This window comes from Rana temporaria, chromosome 12 (assembly GCF_905171775.1).
Source record: "Rana temporaria chromosome 12, aRanTem1.1, whole genome shotgun sequence".
Lineage (NCBI taxonomy): Eukaryota > Metazoa > Chordata > Amphibia > Anura > Ranidae > Rana > Rana temporaria.
The window spans coordinates 97,121,106-97,140,166 of record NC_053500.1 but is presented as its reverse complement, the minus strand read 5'-3'; the positions used below and the strand labels follow the sequence as shown (position 1 = coordinate 97,140,166).

Here is a 19,061-nt window from a genome sequence, read left to right as displayed (position 1 = left end):
CTCAACTATGTTGAGGGCATTATATCTGTCAGGAGTGTTTCTGAATTGGCGGTCTTGTCTTGCAAGTCGCCATACTTGGTCCTCCATAAGGATAAGGCGTTGTTGTGCCCACAACCTTCCTTTCTTCCGAAGGTGGTTTCGGCCTTTCACATTAACGAGGACATTGTAGTTCCGTCCTTGTGTCCTCAGCCGGCGCATCCAGGAGAGGTCGCGCTACATACTTTAGACGTGGTATGTGCTAGCGTGTGTACCTGTCTGCCACGGCTCCGTTTCGGAGGTCTGACTCGCTTTTTGTGTCGGTGTCTGGTAGGGGTGCAACGGATCAAAAAAATCACGGATCGGATCGATCCTCGGATCAAGAGTCACGGATCGGATCATTTTCGGATCACCAAAAAAAGACAAATCTTGTTACACCTACCTAATCACTATCCACCCCCCTCCACCCTGGTGTCACCCCCCCTCCACCCTGGTGTACATACAAGCTCCCCAGGTGATGGTGTAGCTCCTACCTGCAGGTGCAGAGCTCACCGATGCTGTCTCCACATGTCTTCAGGCAGTTCCGGGTCTGTAGTGAGCGCACTGAGGCGGGGAGGCGTGTCACGCTGTGCTCGGACAAGCACACGGGGGTGGAGCAAGATGGCCGCCGCTCCGGAGCTAGGCCTAAGCCGGGGACTTTCCTACCGCCGAGGCTCCGGAACGCTCCGCGGATCGCGCCGATCCGAGCGGGGTGACCCGTTCGGATCACGGATCGGAGACGATCCGTTGCGCCCCTAGTGTCTGCTCCACAAAAGGGCCTGGCAGTCTCGTCGGCCACCATTTCTCAGTGGATCAGGCAGACTGTCATACAGGTCTATGCTCTTAAGGGGCGGAGCCCCCCTTTCCGATAACGGCACATTCAACCAGGACAATTGCTGCTTCCTGGGCTTTCCGACATCAAGCGTCTGTCTCACAGGTGTGCAAGGCGGTGGCTTGGTCGTTCGTTCACACTTTTTCAAAAAATTTCCAAGAGTGCATCTTCAGATGCTTCCTTCGGCCGCAAGGTTTTGAAGGCAGCTGTTTAAAGTTGCAACTCCTCCGTTGAGGAGCTCTGCTTGTTTTGGGGTGAAGTTGTTTGTTTTTACTGATACTGTTCCCACCCCTCGTTTTTTGACACTGCTTGGGGATGTCCCACTTGTGAAGGCTGTGTCCGTCCATGGACGATAAGAGAAAATAGGATTTTTTGTACTCACTGTAAAATCCTTTTCTCTTTTGTCCATGGACGGACACAGCACCCACCCCTCCTATTAAGGTTTGTACTGCTTGTTACGAACTGAAACTGCATGCTGCAGGGAGGAGGGTTATGTCCGGAGGGACTGCCCCCTGGGCGGAGCTGTTTAACTCTGTTTAAGTAACATGTATTTAAATATCTAACATGTTCTGTCTAGTCCTCCCCTATGAACAGGAACATAACCCATATGTCAAGACTTGTAAAGGCTGTGTCCGTCCATGGACAAAAGGGAAAAGGATTTTACGGTGAGTACAAAAAATCAAATTTTTTTGTTGCACACTGTAAAATCCCTTTCTCAGAGTTAAGACACAGCACCCACCCCTCTATGGAGTTTATACTTCTGACACTGCTTTGTTGTCACCTGGAGGGGGTTTTATTCCTAGAGAGGACTACCCATGGGAGGTGTCAAGCTTTTCCTGCCTAGCATCCTACTCCTGTAGGTGGCAGTATAATACCCTGTCCGGTCAAGAATTATGGAGAGGCTGTGTCCATCAGTGAACTCAAAAAAATTGCTTTTACAGTGAGTAACAAAACCTCCTGTTTTTCCTCTGTGCTGGTACAGTTGACAGACATCCATAAGGTGGGGATGGTCAGACAACTATAAACGGTCCGGGCCCCTGTCTCTGTCCCCATGGGAGCTGCCTTGTTAGTTTTTACTCTTTCTTCATAAGGTTATCGGAGAAGGTGGTGAAGGTGGAAACGTCTGAGGAAGCAGACCCCTCCAAGGTGGGTTAGTCCTGAGGAGGATGCCATATAATGAAATAGACCCAGTTATCTACAAACATGATTAACATGATTATTCTATCTGTAATGGTATAAATTTACTATATGATAATTAGTATAACGGAAAGGGGGGGAACAGAAAATATAGTCCCAACACTCTTACCTAATGGGTAGATTTTACAATAAGAGTGTGAATGGTACTATTCATATTGGCAGTTGAAAGTACTGTGGAAACATAATCTCCAGGGGGAGCTGAGGTAGTGGCACTGCGGCAACAGCACGGCAAGGACCAAGTCGATGGACATCTAGTGGAAAGGAATCCCCAATCGACAACTGAAGTTGTGGATAGTGTAAGAGGAATGCCCATAGGGTTTCTGTTTTTTATTGTAAATCTACCCATAGGTAAGGTGTTGGGACTATTTTCTGCTCCACCTCTTTCCGTTATACTAACGAATTATTGTATAGTAAATTTATATTTTATTAAGGATATACCCAGGCTATACCTGCTCCTGATGAGTGGAAGTTTATCCACAAAGCGATTCAAGCTTTTTACTGATGCTATGTCACAGAAACTATGCAAAACTATGTGATTTTTACCTTTTGAGAATTATGAATAAATTATTTAATACCATGGCCCTATATTATCAAATCAAATTATCTAATAGTGTTTGTAGATAACTGGGTCTATTTCATTATATAGCAACAATTTGGGGACAATGATGCACACCATGTAGTTATTATAGTTACCATTACTTCATATTATGTGATTTACCAATCATGTTCATTATAGATTGTATGTTATTTACTGTGATGAATTTTCATTGCCTAGTATGCTCCATTGTATCCAATAAATGCAATTTTAAACCTTAAATTGATTCATCATATTCTGGTGGTGTGTTTCATGCAAAGTCCCACAAGCCTCCCCCTTCTTACAAGCAACAGGAATGGAGAATATGGTATATATTACTAGCCGCCGTGTCATTTATGAATAATATATAAATGGATACTGGCGCCAATAGTGAAACTAAAAAAAAGAAGGGTTGCTGCACCTGAAATTAGTGAAAAACTAATGAGGAATGATGATGTGATTAAGGGCGCTCCCAATTGTAACGCCTTTTGATAACAGGTAAAACAAGAAGTGATATATTATAAAAACAACTGTGGTGAACCCTTACTCTATCCCATGTTCATCTACTAGGGCAGCCATAACTGCTTGTGACTGAAGACCCGTTCCATGTGTCAAGCTGAAGGGGAAAAGAGTGTCTGGCAGACGTTAAAGATGACATTTTTCCAAAGTCCTGTTTTATAAGAAGGTGCCCCCTGTGGACCACTTGTTCTGCTCATTCTGGGGTCCTTAAAGTTGAATTATTAATCCCAGCTATACTGGGCCAGAACTAGGGTGGAATCTGTGAGTTGCACAGACCCATCAAGTGTCCAGGGCTGTAATGCAGAATCTTTAGTCGCCTGGTCTGCTTCCATATGTCAGTTTTAATGTTGGTATGGCTACCTCAGCAAGAACCTGGAAGGCTGAAAACAGCCAATCATTTTAACCTGGCATGCTTGATTGGTTTACCTAACAAAGTAAAAACACACTTCTAGCCTTTCCATTGGAACCAAAAGCTCTCTGTATATCGACTATATAAATATATACTCTTTTTATTAGGGTTGTCCCGATACCACTTTTTTAGGACTGAGTACAAGTTCCGATACTTTTTTTCAAGTACTCGCCGATACCGAATACCGATACTTTTTTTTAAATGTGTCCCCAAATGCAGCCATGTCCCCCCACAAATGCAGCCATGTCCCCCCACAAATGCAGCCATGTCCCCCCACAAATGCAGCCATGTCCCCCCACAGATGCAGCCATGTCCCCCCACAGATGCAGCCATGTCCCCCCACAGATGCAGCCATGTCCCCCCCACAGATGCAGCCATGTCCCCCCCACAGATGCAGCCATGTCCCCCCCACAGATGCAGCCATGTCCCCCCCACAGATGCAGCCATGTCCCCCCCACAGATGCAGCCATGTCCCCCCCACAGATGCAGCCATGTCCCCCCCATATATGCAGCCATGTCCCCCCCATATATGCAGCCATGTCCCCCCCATATATGCAGCCATGTCCCCTTCATATATGCAGCCATGTCCCCCCCATATATGCAGCCATGTCCCCCCTATATATGCAGCCATGTCCCCCCCATATATGCAGCCATGTCCCCCCCATATATGCAGCCATGTCCCCCCCCCCCATATCCAGCCATGTCCCCCCCCCATATCCAGCCATGTCCCCCCCCCATATCCAGCCATGTCCCCCCCCCCCATATCCAGCCATGTCCCGCCCATATATGCAGCCATGTCCCCCCCCCCCCCCCATATCCAGCCATGTCCCCCCCCATATCCAGCCATGTCCCCCCCCCATATCCAGCCATGTCCCCCCCCCCCCATATCCAGCCATGTCCCCCCCCCCCATATCCAGCCATGTCCCCCCCCCCCCCCATATCCAGCCATGTCCCGCCCATATATGCAGCCATGTTCCCCCATATATGCAGCCATGTCCCCCTTACCTACATGCTGCCGTGCCGCCGCTTGGTTAATACGGGCGGGGAACTCCCCCTTGCTCGGGATTGGACAGTTCACCCGAGCAAGGGGGAGTGTCTATACGCGGCGCGGCGGGAAACACTACAGCTATTCAAATGAAAGCTGTAATGTTCCCCGCCCGTATTACCCAAGCGGCAGCGGGGATGCGGCGTGGCGGGGGGGGGGGGGCTGGGGCAAGTATTCTATTTAGGCATCGGGGGTATTTGCGGGAGTACGAGTACTCCCGCAAATACTCGGAATCGGTACCGATACTAGTATCGGTATCAGGACAACCCTACTTTTTATAGCTCACAGGCTTGCTAAAACATGGAGCTCTGCTTCTTGAGCTGGGGAAAAGGATCCAATGAACTGCATACTCAGTATAAAACCAGGATCAAATCTACAAAAAAAAGTAATATCTGGATCTTCAGGGAGTGTGTCCAGAACTGGGCTCACAGCAGCTGATTCCTACATCATCAATTTAACACATGGTTTTTCTTTGTCTTCAGCCGCCTCCAATAGAGGCAATAAGGTGGCTGGATTCAAATGTACGCATTTTTCATTGTTAGATTCGTACCGAAACAAATTCCTATTTTTGAACCTTTCATTAGACTAACATTTAGTTACCTGTTTATTTGCTGCGTAGAAATGTGGGACCGTTAAAAATTTTAATATTTGACCAAAATAATGTCTGTAACTTTGTATAATGGCACCTTTGCATAAAGTTACAGCTCTGATATATTGGGTGAACCTTCATTACTGGGTCCAGCTTGCATAAATATATTACAATAGCTTGTTTTCTATCATGCTGTTTGTGTAAGAACTCCAGTTTTATGTTTCAAAAAGACAACTTTTTCCTGTCAACATTATAATTTCTCATTGCTTACTCTGTTAGTTTGAGCTAGATAACACAATTACTTAGTTTACATCTGACAATATTTTCCTGATGTCATAACATTATAGCAATACCAAAGTATTCTGCTTATACCACAATTTACCAACAACACTTAGAAGGGAAAGGGGCACATCATTCCACAATCCACACGTTCTGCTTTGGATTACAAAAATAAAAATGCATAAAAACAAAAGGCCCAACAATCTGTATATGACAGAGCAGAAAGCTCTAAGCCAGATCAAAAACTATAAAACAACTGGCTGCAGGTGGCATCTCGCACATGTGCAGTAGGAAACGGGCAGTGAAGCCGCAAGGATGGCGGCGCTGGGAGCTGCCAGGATCGAGCGAGCGATCGGCCTTCGGAGGGCCGACAGTGCGGGCGTCCAGGACAGGTAAGTGTTCTTATTAAAAGGCTTACCTATAGGTACTGTAAATATCTCCTAAACGTGGCCCGTTTAGGAGATTTTTACTATATATGCAACCAATGATGTCATCGGCGCATGCGCTCTGAAAGAACGGCCACCCATCGCTGGAATGCTTCATTTTCAGGGAAGTTTCACATAATGCGCCTCTTGCTAGCACCTCAGAAGTTTGTAGTAAAGGTGTATGGATCTTCGTAGAATTACTTTAAAAAACGTCAAGATAGTTCAGATTAAAATGAACCGAAATGTAATGTGGAAATTAATGATTTTAACATGTTGACCATTTATATACACTTTTTTAATTTGAGCAATGTTGTTTTAACAGAAGTATAAATCTGAAGTACTGGCAACCTGAGAGTTGCCAGGTGTGACCAGACATGGATTTTTTATTTTTATTTTTTATTCTGTGTTTTTTGTAAGAATTTTTCATTACTATTGTGATGTCTTTTATTTAGATTCGCTACAAGGAAGACTTTGAAAAGAATAAGGGCAAGGGATTCAGTGTGGTAGCTGATACACCTGAACTTCAGAGAATTAAGAAGACGCAAGATCAAATCAGTAATGTAAGTGTTCTTCATCCCACTAAAAGGTGTAGCTGCTTCTAATAGTCAAAGTAAATAAAAAACATCAGTTGATTTTGAAAGCTGGATTATCCTATAAAGCTAGATTGCAACTCCCAGAGATTTTTGCAAACAGTAGTAACACATGCAACATGCTATACATTTCAGTGTCCACAGTGTGCTGGGAGAGTAGGGCCGTGTCTATTGTGCAAGATTGTACACGTGTATGTTACATACAAGAGGTTTCTCTGGCTCTTGTAACAAGACAGTCCAGTGACACTAAATTGATTATAAATCTGGTAATTTGTCAATAATCCTGGATTTAGTATTTTAAAATTGCTCTCCAGGCAAATCAATATTGCGCATAGTGTGCATGACTTTAGGCTAGGAATGTTTTGCATCTTCAAATATGTAATTCTAGAATTATTTAAATTGCCCTGCCGTCCTCCTTTGTGCTTTCTCTTAAAGCAAGCTGCCAGATGAGGTCTGTTGGGGGAGCCTACATCACTAAGGAAGCGCACATCTAGCTGTAGATCTCCCACTGGTCTTGGAACTCTGTCACCCTCCTTCTAAGGACAATCTGTGCTGTGCTGTTTACTACCAAATATTCATTGACATATGTTGTATCGGCTTCTTTGCATTAATTCCAATATTTGCTGTGCGCAAAGCTCAGCTTTTAAAGTGGATGTAAACCCCAAAATAATTTTTTTTTATGTCACAATGTAGAGAATAATATTTCCTATCATCTGTGCCCAGTCTTGCCACACAAAGTTAATCCAGCTCTGAGCAATCCTCTTTTTATTCAGTGAAATAAAACAGACTTGCAGATAAAAACCCAAAGTCCTTGCTTTGAGTGACAGGTTATTTACATATCTCGTGCACTAGCTTGCAGACATGCACAGCTTGTGTAAACAGTGCACAATTCACATCCCCCTCCCCTCTCCTCCTCTCCTCTACAGCTCTCCCAGGATTGTCTGTCTTTCCTGTGTTTTGATTAAATGTTTTTATAATATGGGGGGTGATCCACAGTTCAGTGTGATGAGGAAATGGTGCGGTGAACAGCCATCAGAATATACATAGACAAGTGATTAGGGGAGATGTATTTAGTCCGAGCTTGAGTGATCTTATTATTATTATTATTGTTATATTGCAGTGTGTATGTCTGAGGTCACCTGATCACATATGCAACATTCCTATATGACCAGGATGTGTTATGTGGTGGAGGGGAGGATTTCTCACTTTTTATACTATCACCCAGTAAGGCTGAATGAACTTGGGGCTGGTTCACAGTGCGCTGTGCAAGTTATTTGCACCGCACTGCTGTTCAGATCACATGCGATGTCTGTGCGATGCAATTTCAGCCATACAAACTGTATGGCTGTAATCGCATCTCATTTGGACCAAACACGCACAGGGCCCTTTTTTTGGTCCACACCAGCATCGCATAGGTGTTCACACCTATGCGATCCGATTCATGTCCTGTCAGTTCGCAGTGCAATATGCGAGCTGAAATGGGGGTGTCATTACCATTGTATGACACTCCCCAGCAGTTCGCATATGGCAGTGTGAACTGCCGTGCGAGTTGGGGACATAGTAGTGGGGTAGTGGACGGTGTCGGTGGGGTAGTGGACGGTGTCGGTGGGGTAGTGGACGGTGTCGGTGGGGTAGTGGACGGTGTCGGTGGGGTAGTGGACGGTGTCGGTGGGGTAGTGGACGGTGTCGGTGGGGGAGTGGACGGTGTCGGTGGGGTAGTGGACGGTGTCGGTGGGGTAGTGGACGGTGTCGGTGGGGTAGTGGACGGTGTCGGTGGGGTAGTGGACGGTGTCGGTGGGGTAGTGGACGGTGTCGGTGGGGTAGTGGACGGTGTCGGTGGGGTAGTGGACGGTGTCGGTGGGGTAGTGGACGGTGTCGGTGGGGTAGTGGACGGTGTCGTTGGGGTAGTGGACGGTGTCGGTGGGGTACGGTGGGGTAGTGGACGGTGTCGGTGGGGTAGTGGACGGTGTCGGTGGGGTAGTGGTCGGTGTCGGTGGGGTAGTGGTCGGTGTCGGTGGGGTAGTGGTCGGTGTCGGTGGGGTAGTGGTCGGTGTCGGTGGGGTAGTGGTCGGTGTCGGTGGGGTAGTGGTCGGTGTCGGTGGTCTTGGGGCTCTGGACCGTGTCGGTATGGGGGGGTTGGTTGTGGTGTCAGTTATTTTTTTTTTCAATTTCATTTTTTTTTTTTTTTTTACAATTTTGGATTATTATTTTTTTATCAGCCCTGTTGGGGCGTTGGTGACATGTCAGGGCTCTAAACAGAGACCCCTGGCATCTCCCATTTGAGACCGAGAAAGGGACAGAGGACTGATTCCCCAGTCCTTTTCTCTGCACAGAAGATGAATGGAGAGAAGACAGTGTCTCCCCTCCATGCATAAACTGAGCAGAGTAACACACAGGTTACTCTGCTCAGTTATCACAGGATGCACAGCGATCGGTAAGAAACGCTCTCTGTGTCCCGTTCAGAAAAGAAAGGGGGTGGTAATTGACATACCAGCTCCTTTCTCCGCTCGCCATTCTGACAGATCGCCCTCGCAGCCCTCGGGAGAGGGGAGGGAAGCCCACAGCTGAGGGCGGAGGAGGAGGAAGACACGGGGGGAATGTGAACACAACGGGGACGAGATCAGGACAAGGGGGGCGGAGGAGGAAGAAGACACAGCGGGGGGGGATATGGACACACGGAGAGAGACGAGGGGGGGCGGAGGAGGACACTGCGCTGGAGGAAGACACTGAGGACAGACGGGAATGATCGGTGCGAGGGGGGGTCAGCTGTGAGCACCGATCCCCCTTGCATGGCTTTTCAGGTGAAAGCTGTGGGAGGGAGAGAAGCAGATGATGAAAAGCCATGTAGGGGGGATCGGTGTTTACAGCTGTCGCACCGATCATCCCTGATTGTCACTGGAGATTGATGTGTGCACAGAAATGACAGGGGGCCGTGAGCGCGCGCTTTTACCAAGAACGCGCTTTGCCTCTCCTGTGCACGCTCTGGCCAAGGGGAGTTTAGAGGTGGGCAGGGAGTCTGCTGACATCATGACTCCACCCACCAAGCGCCGTTAACAGACCCACCCATTGAATCTGCTGTTTTTGGGGGCTTCTAAATGCTAAATTAGACATTTGACAGGTAAGGATACACACAGGAGGCATGTATATCCTTATAGTTCAGCACTATGGCAGTACTTTATAATTGCTGCGAGTGGGTTTACATCCACTTTTAAGACTGATTCTGGGTTATTTAGAAAGTGTCATAGACAAACGGTACTCTACTGACAATATGTTATTCTGCCACAGACCCCACAGGAAACTATTGCCCGGGTCTTTATTTTTTCTAAAACCAGTCCTGATCAATTCTGGTTTCTGCACAGCTGGAAGAATCATCACTCTTCCAATGGCTGCATACTTTGCACACCTCTGTCTCTTCAGTTTCCACCTACTGGAGTCACTAGGTTTGACACTGCTCTGCTCTTATTGTCTGCATTTGTGGCTACTGTACTTGCCAACCTGTCTCCACCATGTCTGCATTCTGTCCCATTTCACTGCCCTTGTTCTGGCATTTACTGAGCTTACTCAATTTTAGACAGAAGCGTTTTGTTTTGTTTTTTTCTTTTAGGCCCCATACACACTGGACGTTTTTACAGCTGCTGTTTTTGGCTTCAGACTTTGTTTTTGTACAGTTAAAAAAAAAAAAAAAATTCTTATCGTCCATGGACGGACACAGTTCCTTTAAATCTTGACAAGTGGGTTATGTTCCTGTTTACAGGAGAGGACTAGGCAGAAACATGTTGGATAATTAAATACAAGTTACTTAAACAGAGTTGAACAGCCCCACCCAGAGGGCGGTCCCTTTCGGACTTGACCCTCCTCCCTGCAGTATGCAGCCTCAGTTTCTTTCTGCCTAGCAAAGGAGGAGGCCCAGCGCCCTGAGGGAAATTTTTTTATTTTATTCTTGAAGAATCTTCGATCAACTGTCAGCTGAGAGGCTGGATATATAGATCCTTGTAGTCTCCTCAGTCCGGCCAGCGAGCATGAGAACACCTTTGCAAAGAGGCTGGGTCTTGCTATGACATACCCCATGGTTCCTGTGGTGGCCGGTGAGCTTTGACTCCAGGGTCCACATATGACTGGGCTATGGTGTTGTCTCACTCACAGTGGACCGGGCCGACAGCTACTCCTACGCAGTGTATGCCTGTCAGAAATGCGTCAGTGGGTCCTCGCAGGCACGGGTAAATACAGTCCGTCCCGCTTCGGCGGGTCGGTACAGCTGAGCATTCCTGGGGTTCCGGGGTCCTCCCTTACCTGCTCTCTGTCATATTTCCCTCTGCTGTTCTATTTCTGCCTGGGTAGACCTGTGGGGGGGCTCATTTTCTTATTTTTGCGGCGCCGGCGCCATTTTTTTGTAGCCTGCTGCTACCATTGTCAATTCCCATTGGCGGCCATTTTGTTGTGGTCGTGCTATGGCGCAGCTTACTATTGCAGTCCATCCATTTTACTGTGGCCATTTCCTGCTCTATCTGAGGTGTCTGGTGGCCATTTTGGAGGTGGTTTTGACCTCTAGTGCTAAGCTTATACAGCACGCAGCACAGATCTCCTCATGATTTTTTGATCAGATTTACCTCGCAGCATTTCTATCACACACACGCTGTGTTCTGAGGGTAGGCAGTGGCGCTGAACGGTCTCCTCCGGTGGTTGGCGAGTCCCCTGGGTAACCTCTGGTCAGCGAAGCAAGGAGGGTGAGATTTATTCAGGTCTGAATTGGGTCTATGAGAGCTGTCTAGATGGAGTCAGCGTCTGGTTCTTCCTCCCCAAAACATGCCAGAGGTGGCAGCTGGGGCTCCTGCACCTCCGGTTCATGGACACTTTGTTGGAGCGGTGTGCAGGTGTTGGGGAGTTAAAAAGTGCCCCCACCATCCCCAGGGTACTGCTCTGGTACTGACCAGGACCTGGCTGTCACGTCCCTGGTTCTGTGTTGTCTGTGTAAGTGGACCAGAACCTTCCTTGTGAGGAGGACTCCTCACTTGGGTTGGTGACGGGGCACTTATCAGTGCGCTTAGTGATGCTAATAGAACTCCCTCATGTTGTATTGTGCAGCGGAGGTATCCTCTGAGGGCTCGGTCTTTATTGTGCACACAAATCAGACCGCTCTGTGAAACTTTTTCCTTGTATGTCCTTTTCTTTTGACTAGTTTATTAATAAGGAATGGGAAAGGCCGCAGAAGTCCTTGTAGTTCCTCAGCGCCTGGGGTTTCGGTACCCCTTTGAGGAGAGTGTATAAAAAAAAAACTTCTCAGGTAGGGCAACACAGTGGTGTAGTGGTTAACTCCCTCACTTGGCAGCAAGAGAGTCACGTGTTCGAATCGGGACCCCGTCACCAATCTGCCTGGAGATTGCATGTTCTCTCCCTGTGTCTGTGTGGGTTTCCTCAGGGTACTCTGGTTTCCTTGCACACTCCAAAGACATGTGTGCCCGGTTAAAACGGGGGCGACCGCTCTCCCTATAGAAGGGACCCCTGCCTTCAAGGACCATACTGATAGGAGCTCCGAGGCGCTGACCCGCTCCATGTTTACCATGCTGGGGTCTGCATTGCAGCCTGTTGTGGCCGCAACCTTCGTGTCTCAAACACTCGCTGAATGGTCAAGGTTTTGCACCAGACTGTGGAGGAGCACCAGCTCCCTCCCTAATTTATTATACTGGCTGACCAGTTGGTCCAGAGTCTTGTATGTCTGTGATGCTACACGGGATGCAGCATCCTTGATGTCCAGAGCCTCTGTTTCGGCGGTGGTTTTGCGCCGCCTGATTTGGCTGAAATGCTGGTCTGTTAACCAAGCATCCAAAAAAGCCCTGGCTGATTTACCCTTCAGGGGTGGGAGTTTTTTTGCTACCTCGCTGGATAACATCAAGAATGTCACTGGGGGTAAGAGCACTCTCCTCCCTCAGTCCACCAGGGGAAAGGATCTGCGCCGTGAGCAAGGTCCTTCATTTCCCGCTCAGAAGCGGTATTTTTTTCATCGGTCAGGGCCCGCGGGTAAACCCTCCCAGGCCACAAGGGCTCAGCCAGAGGACGGAAACATCCCTGGGTGCGAAAGCCGAACATGCTGGCACTCAAACCCGCCATTGTATGTAGCCTTACCCCTGTCTGTCTCATGGGTAGGGGGACGGCTTTGCAGGTTCACAGCTAGGTGATAGAGGTAGGGTGTTTTCCGCGCCACCGTGGTTTACATAAATAAAAAAATCACAACAGTGAAATAAATTTTATACTAATATTAATGAACAAGCTGCTCCTCAGAAATACAGATAGATACTGTGCAATATGGATAGGATGTGAGTGAGGGCGCTATTATGTGAATCACCTAGCGTGAATACACTAAAATCCTGGTATGAAAGATACACGTGCTTAGATATCAGGGTGTATATATAAAAGTTAAACACTCAACTCCGAAAATTAATAAAATTAATAAATCAAATGATTACTCTAGCATCACAATGATTGAGAATACATTTGTATAGCAAAAAAAGTCCAACATTAAAATCTGTGATATTCAATAAGAAAATATATGAATAATATCCAAAGTAGTGATTCTTGAATGAAGCAGTTCATAAAGAAAATCCAAATAAAGATTCTTCTATAAGTGATCATGCAAATAGTATCCAGGTGATAAAGCAGCCTTCACCATCTATTAGGCCTCGTACACACCACAGGACATGTCCGATGAAAACGGTCCGTGGACTGTTTTCATCGGACATGTCTGCTTGGAGATTTCGGTCTGATAGCTGTACACACCATCAAACCGAAATCCCCGTGGACAGAGAACGCGGTGACGTAGACGACCACGACGTTCTCTATCGCGCGAGTTCAATGCTTCCACGCATGCGTCTAATCAATTTGACGCATGCGCAGGATTTCGGTCCGCTGGTTAGACGTACTAACCAGCGGACATGTCCGACGGACAGCTCTCCAGTGGACAAGTTTCTTGGCATGCTAAGAAACTTTTGTCCGCTGGAAATCTGTCCGCTAGCCTGTACACACGATCTGATCTGTCCTCTGAAACTGGTCCGCGGACCAGTTTCAGCGGACATGTCCGGTCATGTGTACGAGGCCTTAGACTTCATCCGAAGTGCTCTTGATATTAAATGCGCTTACCAAAATGTATGGACCACTTTATTGAAAAAGTTGGTCTAATACGCTGGGCAGGTTTGAGTGCCTGCACACTATGCATCAGAGTCTGGAACGATGCCTTCAATATTGGTAGCCAATAGGTCCAACCACAGAAAACAAAAGGGATCTCATAGTATATTACCGTTTATTAAAAGCATAATTAAAAACAAGCGGATTGGCCTCTTACTTGAGTAAGTGCCTACCCGGCACTAGGACTGCATGCGCGTCACCCCTTGTGAAAAGGATGTTGCTCCGTTAAGCTGGTACCGAATGGCTGGATGTCCAGGGTTTTGAGTGCAATGGCGGGTAGCGGGATCAGCTGTAAACGAGGTAGTCAGATGTAAGCCGCCTTAGATTCTTTCCCTCATGTCTCCCTCCGGCTCGTCGGTGTGCCCTGCTAGGGGCAGTGCAGGACTTGCTAAGCTGCAGGGTAATTTTACCCGTCCAGCAGGATGAGAGTTTTCAGGGATTTTATTCAAATCTGTTTAGGGTCCCGAAGACGGACGGGGTCCGTCCAATTTTGGACCTCAACGCCCTAAATGCCTTTGTGAGAGTAAGGGAGTTCTGCATGGAATCTTTTCGTTCGGTGGTAGCTACGCTCCATCCAGGGGAACTTCTGGCGTCCTTGGACATCAAGGACGCATACTTGCATGTCCCAATTTTCGCAAGTCACCAGAGGTTTCTGCGCTTCGTGTTAGGGGAGGACCACTATCAGTTTGTGGTCCTTCCTTTTGGTCTAGCGCCGGCACCAAGAGTTTTCACCAAGGTGCTCACACCGATCCTAGCTTGCTGAGACAGCGAGGCATTGCCATCGTGTCATACTTGGACGACCTTCTGAGAGCAGCTTCTGGCTCAGAATTAGAGGAAGGTGTCTATAGCCAGCCAGACACTCTGAGAATTCGGGTGGGTGTTAAATAATCCAGATGTCGGTCCTGGTTTCCGACTCGGCGTTTGGAGTACCTAGGGTTGATCCTGGACTCCTTGGAGACAAAGGTCTTTCTTCGCCTGGAGAAATTGCAGACTCTTCAGTCTGCAGTGAAAGTGTTGACATGACGCAAATGGTTGTCTCTCTGTTTTTGCATGCGAGTCTTGGGCCTGATGGTAGCCTCCTTCGAGGCGGTTCAGGATGCCCAGTTCCACACTCGTGTTTTGCTAAAGGAGATACTGTTCAAGTGGAACAAATCTTTTGTCTCTGGATCGTCAGATTCAGGTAAGCCACCTAGTCCGAGTTGGTGGCTGAGATCCCCGGTCAGCTGTTCTGTCCGGGTAGTCGTTTCTTCCCTTCCAGTGGACGGTGATTACGACGGACGCCAGCCTTGCGGTTTGGGGGGAGGGTGGTGTCTGGGGGTCCAGTCGACCCAGGGTTGCTGGACCCTAGCGGAATCTCGTCTACTGATCAATGTCCTAAAACTCCGGGCGTTCAGGCTTTGTCTCTCTTCGCGGTCGAGGAGGTTGCAAAGTCGCCCGATCAGGATTCAGTCGGACAACGCCACGGCTGTGGCTTATGTCTACCATCTAGTAAACTGGCAGGCGGACTACCTGAGTCGCCAAATGCTGGACCAGGGGGACTGGTTTTTGCACTCGAAGGTGTTTCAACTCCCTTGCAGGAGGTGGGGCTCACAGGGCGTGGATCTCCTGGCCGCTTGTCTCAACCGCAAGTTGTCGAAGTTTGTGGCCAGTTCTAGTGATCGGAATGGGGGGTAACTAGATGCGCAAACCACACTATTGAATACTAAATAACGGATGGGCTACAGCAGCAGCCACAACGATTGGGTGTTCACACACTTATAACAGTAATTGAAGGTAATGTGTTGGGGCGCTCGCTAATTAAGAATAATTAGTAAATAAATAATCTAAAATCCCAGAATGAAAAATCCCATGCAATTTCCGTGCACTAAGTGCATGACAAAATACAACATCAAAAATGTGCAGCACTAAGGTGCATGATAGGTAATAAGTGCTAATCAGGTGCATCCATACATTGAAAATTCAAGCAAACGGCACTGGATGTGCAAAATAAGTCCAATGTAAACAAAAAAAATATATATATATATTTGTCTTGCAAGTCACCATACTTGATCCTCCATAAGGATAAGGCGGTGGTGCGTCCGCGACCTTCCTTTCTTCCGAAGGTGGTTTTGGCTTTTCCCCTGAATGAGAACATTGTTTTTCCATCCTTATGTCCTTGGCCGGCTCATCCTAAGGAGGTTGCGCGCCATGCTTTGGGCGTGGTACGCGCTTTGTAGGTGTACCTGTCTGCTGCGGCTCCGTTTCAGAGAACTGACGCACTTTGTGTCGGGGTCTGGCTCACAAAAGAGCCTGGTGGTCTCATCAGCCACCATTTCTCGGTGGATTAGGCAGACCGTCATACAAGCCTATGCTCTTAGGGGGGCGGGCGCTCCTTTTCCGGTCACGGTATTTTTGACCAGGACAATTTGGTGCTTCCTGGGTTTTTTGACATCGAGCGTCTGTCTCACAGGTGTGCGAAGCGGCCACTTAGTTGTCCGTTCACATTTTTTTTCAAAACTTTACACGGTTGCTGTGAGTGCATCTTCTGATGCTTCTTTCGGCCACTAGGTTTTTCAGGCGGGTGTTTAAAATTGCAACTCCTCCGTTGAGGAGCTCTGCTTATTTTGGGATGAACTTATTTTGGTTTTACTGATACTGTTCCCACCCCTCGTTTTTTGACACTGCTTGGGGACATCCCACTTAATTTAAGGAGCTGTGTCTGTCCATGGACGACTGAGAAAAGGATTTTACGGCGAGTACAAATAATCCCAATTTTTTTTTTCCTGCTCCTAGACGCTAAAGCTCAAAAAATGCTAATGGCCTTTAGTGTGCATCGACACATAGGATAACACTATTTAGCTTCTAGGAGCAGAAAAAAATGCTAGTGTGCATGGAGCCTTAAAGGGCCTGTGCCCAGGTCATGCACATCTAAGTATTTACCTTTTTGAACAAGAAGTCAATGCACTCTAAAATGTGCAGGCTTGTAAAGCCTAAAACGTATCTCTAATCCTTAACCACTTGCTTACTGGGCACCTGAACCCCCCTCTTGCTCAGACCAATTTTCAGCTTTCAGCACTCTTTGAATGACGATTGCCCCCGGTACATGCGCCGGTTCCCGTGGCTTCAGGAGCGATCCGGGACGAGGGCGCGGCTATTCGTTTCTAGCCGCCCCCTCGCGAGCTGAAGAACGGGGAGAGCCGTATGTAAACACGGCTTCCCCGTGCTTTACTGTGGCGGCTGCATCGATCGAGTGATCCCTTTTATAGGGAGACTCGATCGATGACGTCAGACCTACAGCCACACCCCCCTACAGTTGTAAACACACACTAGGTGAACCCTAACTCCTACAGCGCCCCCTGTGGTTAACTCCCAAACTGCAATTGTCATTTTCACAGTAAAACAATGCAATTTAAATGCATTTTTTGCTGTGAAAATGACAATGGTCCCAAAAATGTGTAAAAATTGTCCGAAGTGTCCGCCATAATGTCGCAATCACTAAAAAAAAACGCTGATCGCCGCCATTAGTAAAAATTTGTAAAAAAAAAAAGAAATAATAAAACTATCCCCTATTTTGTAAACGCTATAAATTTTGCGCAAACCAATCGATAAACGCTTATTGCAATTTTTTTTTATACCAAAAATAGGTAGAAGAATACGTATCGGCCTAAACTGAGGGAAAAAAATAATTTATATATGTTTTTGGGGGATATTTATTATAGCAAAAAGTAAAAAATATTGCATTATTTTTTTTTATAAATTCTTTATTTTTCACATTGCAGTAGTATTATACAACAACACATCTGTATACATTCATAGTTCTCTTCTACCTATACAAAAGATCTTCCTTCATCATTGCCAATCAGTTCCTTCTCCCCTCAGCTCTTTTACATCATTCTTACCACAGCATATTTTATATACATCCTGCTCTTTATTTATCTCATACTTCTAATACAATTATGTTCTACAACACCACTGCAATATCTTTTTCTTAACTGGGGTGATACCCCAGTAACCTCCACATCCAGTCTACCTAGATTGACCAGCCACACTGTAACAAACACAAAACACTGATAATACACATAAATAAAATAAAATCTGTAACCCAAAACAAAAAAAAAATGTATTAATATTTTGGACATTTTGGACACCGGGCCCCCCGCTTTCCCCCCCAGTCCCCCGCATATCTACCTACAGGCTTTGTTCCCTGTATTTAATATATGGCGCTCAGATCTCCCGATATTTCTCTTCTTGTTCTCTCAGTATCATGGTTAAACTTTCCATTTGCTGAATGTCTGCTATTCGCCCCATCCATTGTATTTTGGTTGGAGCGGTCGTACTTTTCCATAGGGCCGGGATGCACGCTTTTGCTGCCGTAATCAAGTGCCTTATAAGAGAGTTTTTATATTTTTCGTTAGAGGGATATCATGGAGTAGAAAAGCTGATGGATTATCTCCCAAATATACATCTGTAATTTCTAAGACCATTTCTGACACCATTGTCCAAAATTCTTTCAGTTTGGGACATTCCCAAAAAATGTGAAAAATGGTGCCCTCCGCATTCTGACAACGCCAGCATTGATTGGCCACTTGCGGATATATCCTATTCAATACTGCCGGAGTTCTATACCACCTGGTCAAAATTTTATAACCTCCTTCCTGATACTTAGTTGCCATAGATGCTTTGTGTGCAAATAACAATATCTTTTTTTTCTGTATCTCCGTGAAGGTAATACCCAGGTCCCTTTCCCACGCCTGTAGAAAACCCAGTTCTTGAGGGGCTTCTAAATCTATCAACAAGGCATAGATAACTGAGAGTGAATGTCTAAGTGGCTCTCTTTTTAAGCATATCTGTTCAAACCCCGACTGTTTACGTATTCCTGTGATACGTTGTCTAAGTGATTGTAAAAAAGCATTAAGCTCTATTCTCCTAAAAGGGTCAAGAGCCTCTGAAAATGCTCCATCTATCTCTTCCCTGTTCATTACCAGGTTTTCTCTAGAAAAGTGTGTCACCCTACTAATTCCCTGCCGCTTTAATTCTCTGAAACTCTGATCTATCAGCCCCGGCTCAAAACTTGGGTTTCCCAAGATTGGGATCATAGGGCTTGGGTGTGTCGACATCTTTGTTTTCTTAAATATTTTTCTCGTCTTATAGATTGTTGCCCCAATCGTGGGGTGTCTCTTCACCTCCTGTGGTATCTCTGCTTCTGCAAGCCACACTATTCCTTCCAAGGGTAGGGTATAGTAGTTATAGTTTGCTCCAGCTGTATCCATGGTTTTGCCTCTTGTACTGTGCACCAGTCCACTACCCGTGCTAAGTGCGATGCTTCATAATAGCTCATCGGGTCTGGGAGACCCACTCCTCCTCGTTCTTTGGGTAGAGTCAAAATGGCTCTACGTTCCCTCGGGGGTCTTCCTGCCCAGATAAATCTTACA

General features: G+C 46.7%; 1 protein-coding gene across 1 annotated transcript in view; it reads left to right on the top strand.

Annotated features, from left to right (window-relative positions):
* Window positions 1-19,061, top strand: part of LASP1 (LIM and SH3 protein 1) — a 271,510-nt gene that overhangs the window by 184,877 nt on the left and 67,572 nt on the right. The window contains exon 4 of the mRNA XM_040329778.1: window positions 6,337-6,444. Within this exon, the coding sequence (XP_040185712.1) occupies window positions 6,337-6,444 (108 nt within the window). The remainder of the gene's footprint in view (window positions 1-6,336; window positions 6,445-19,061) is intronic.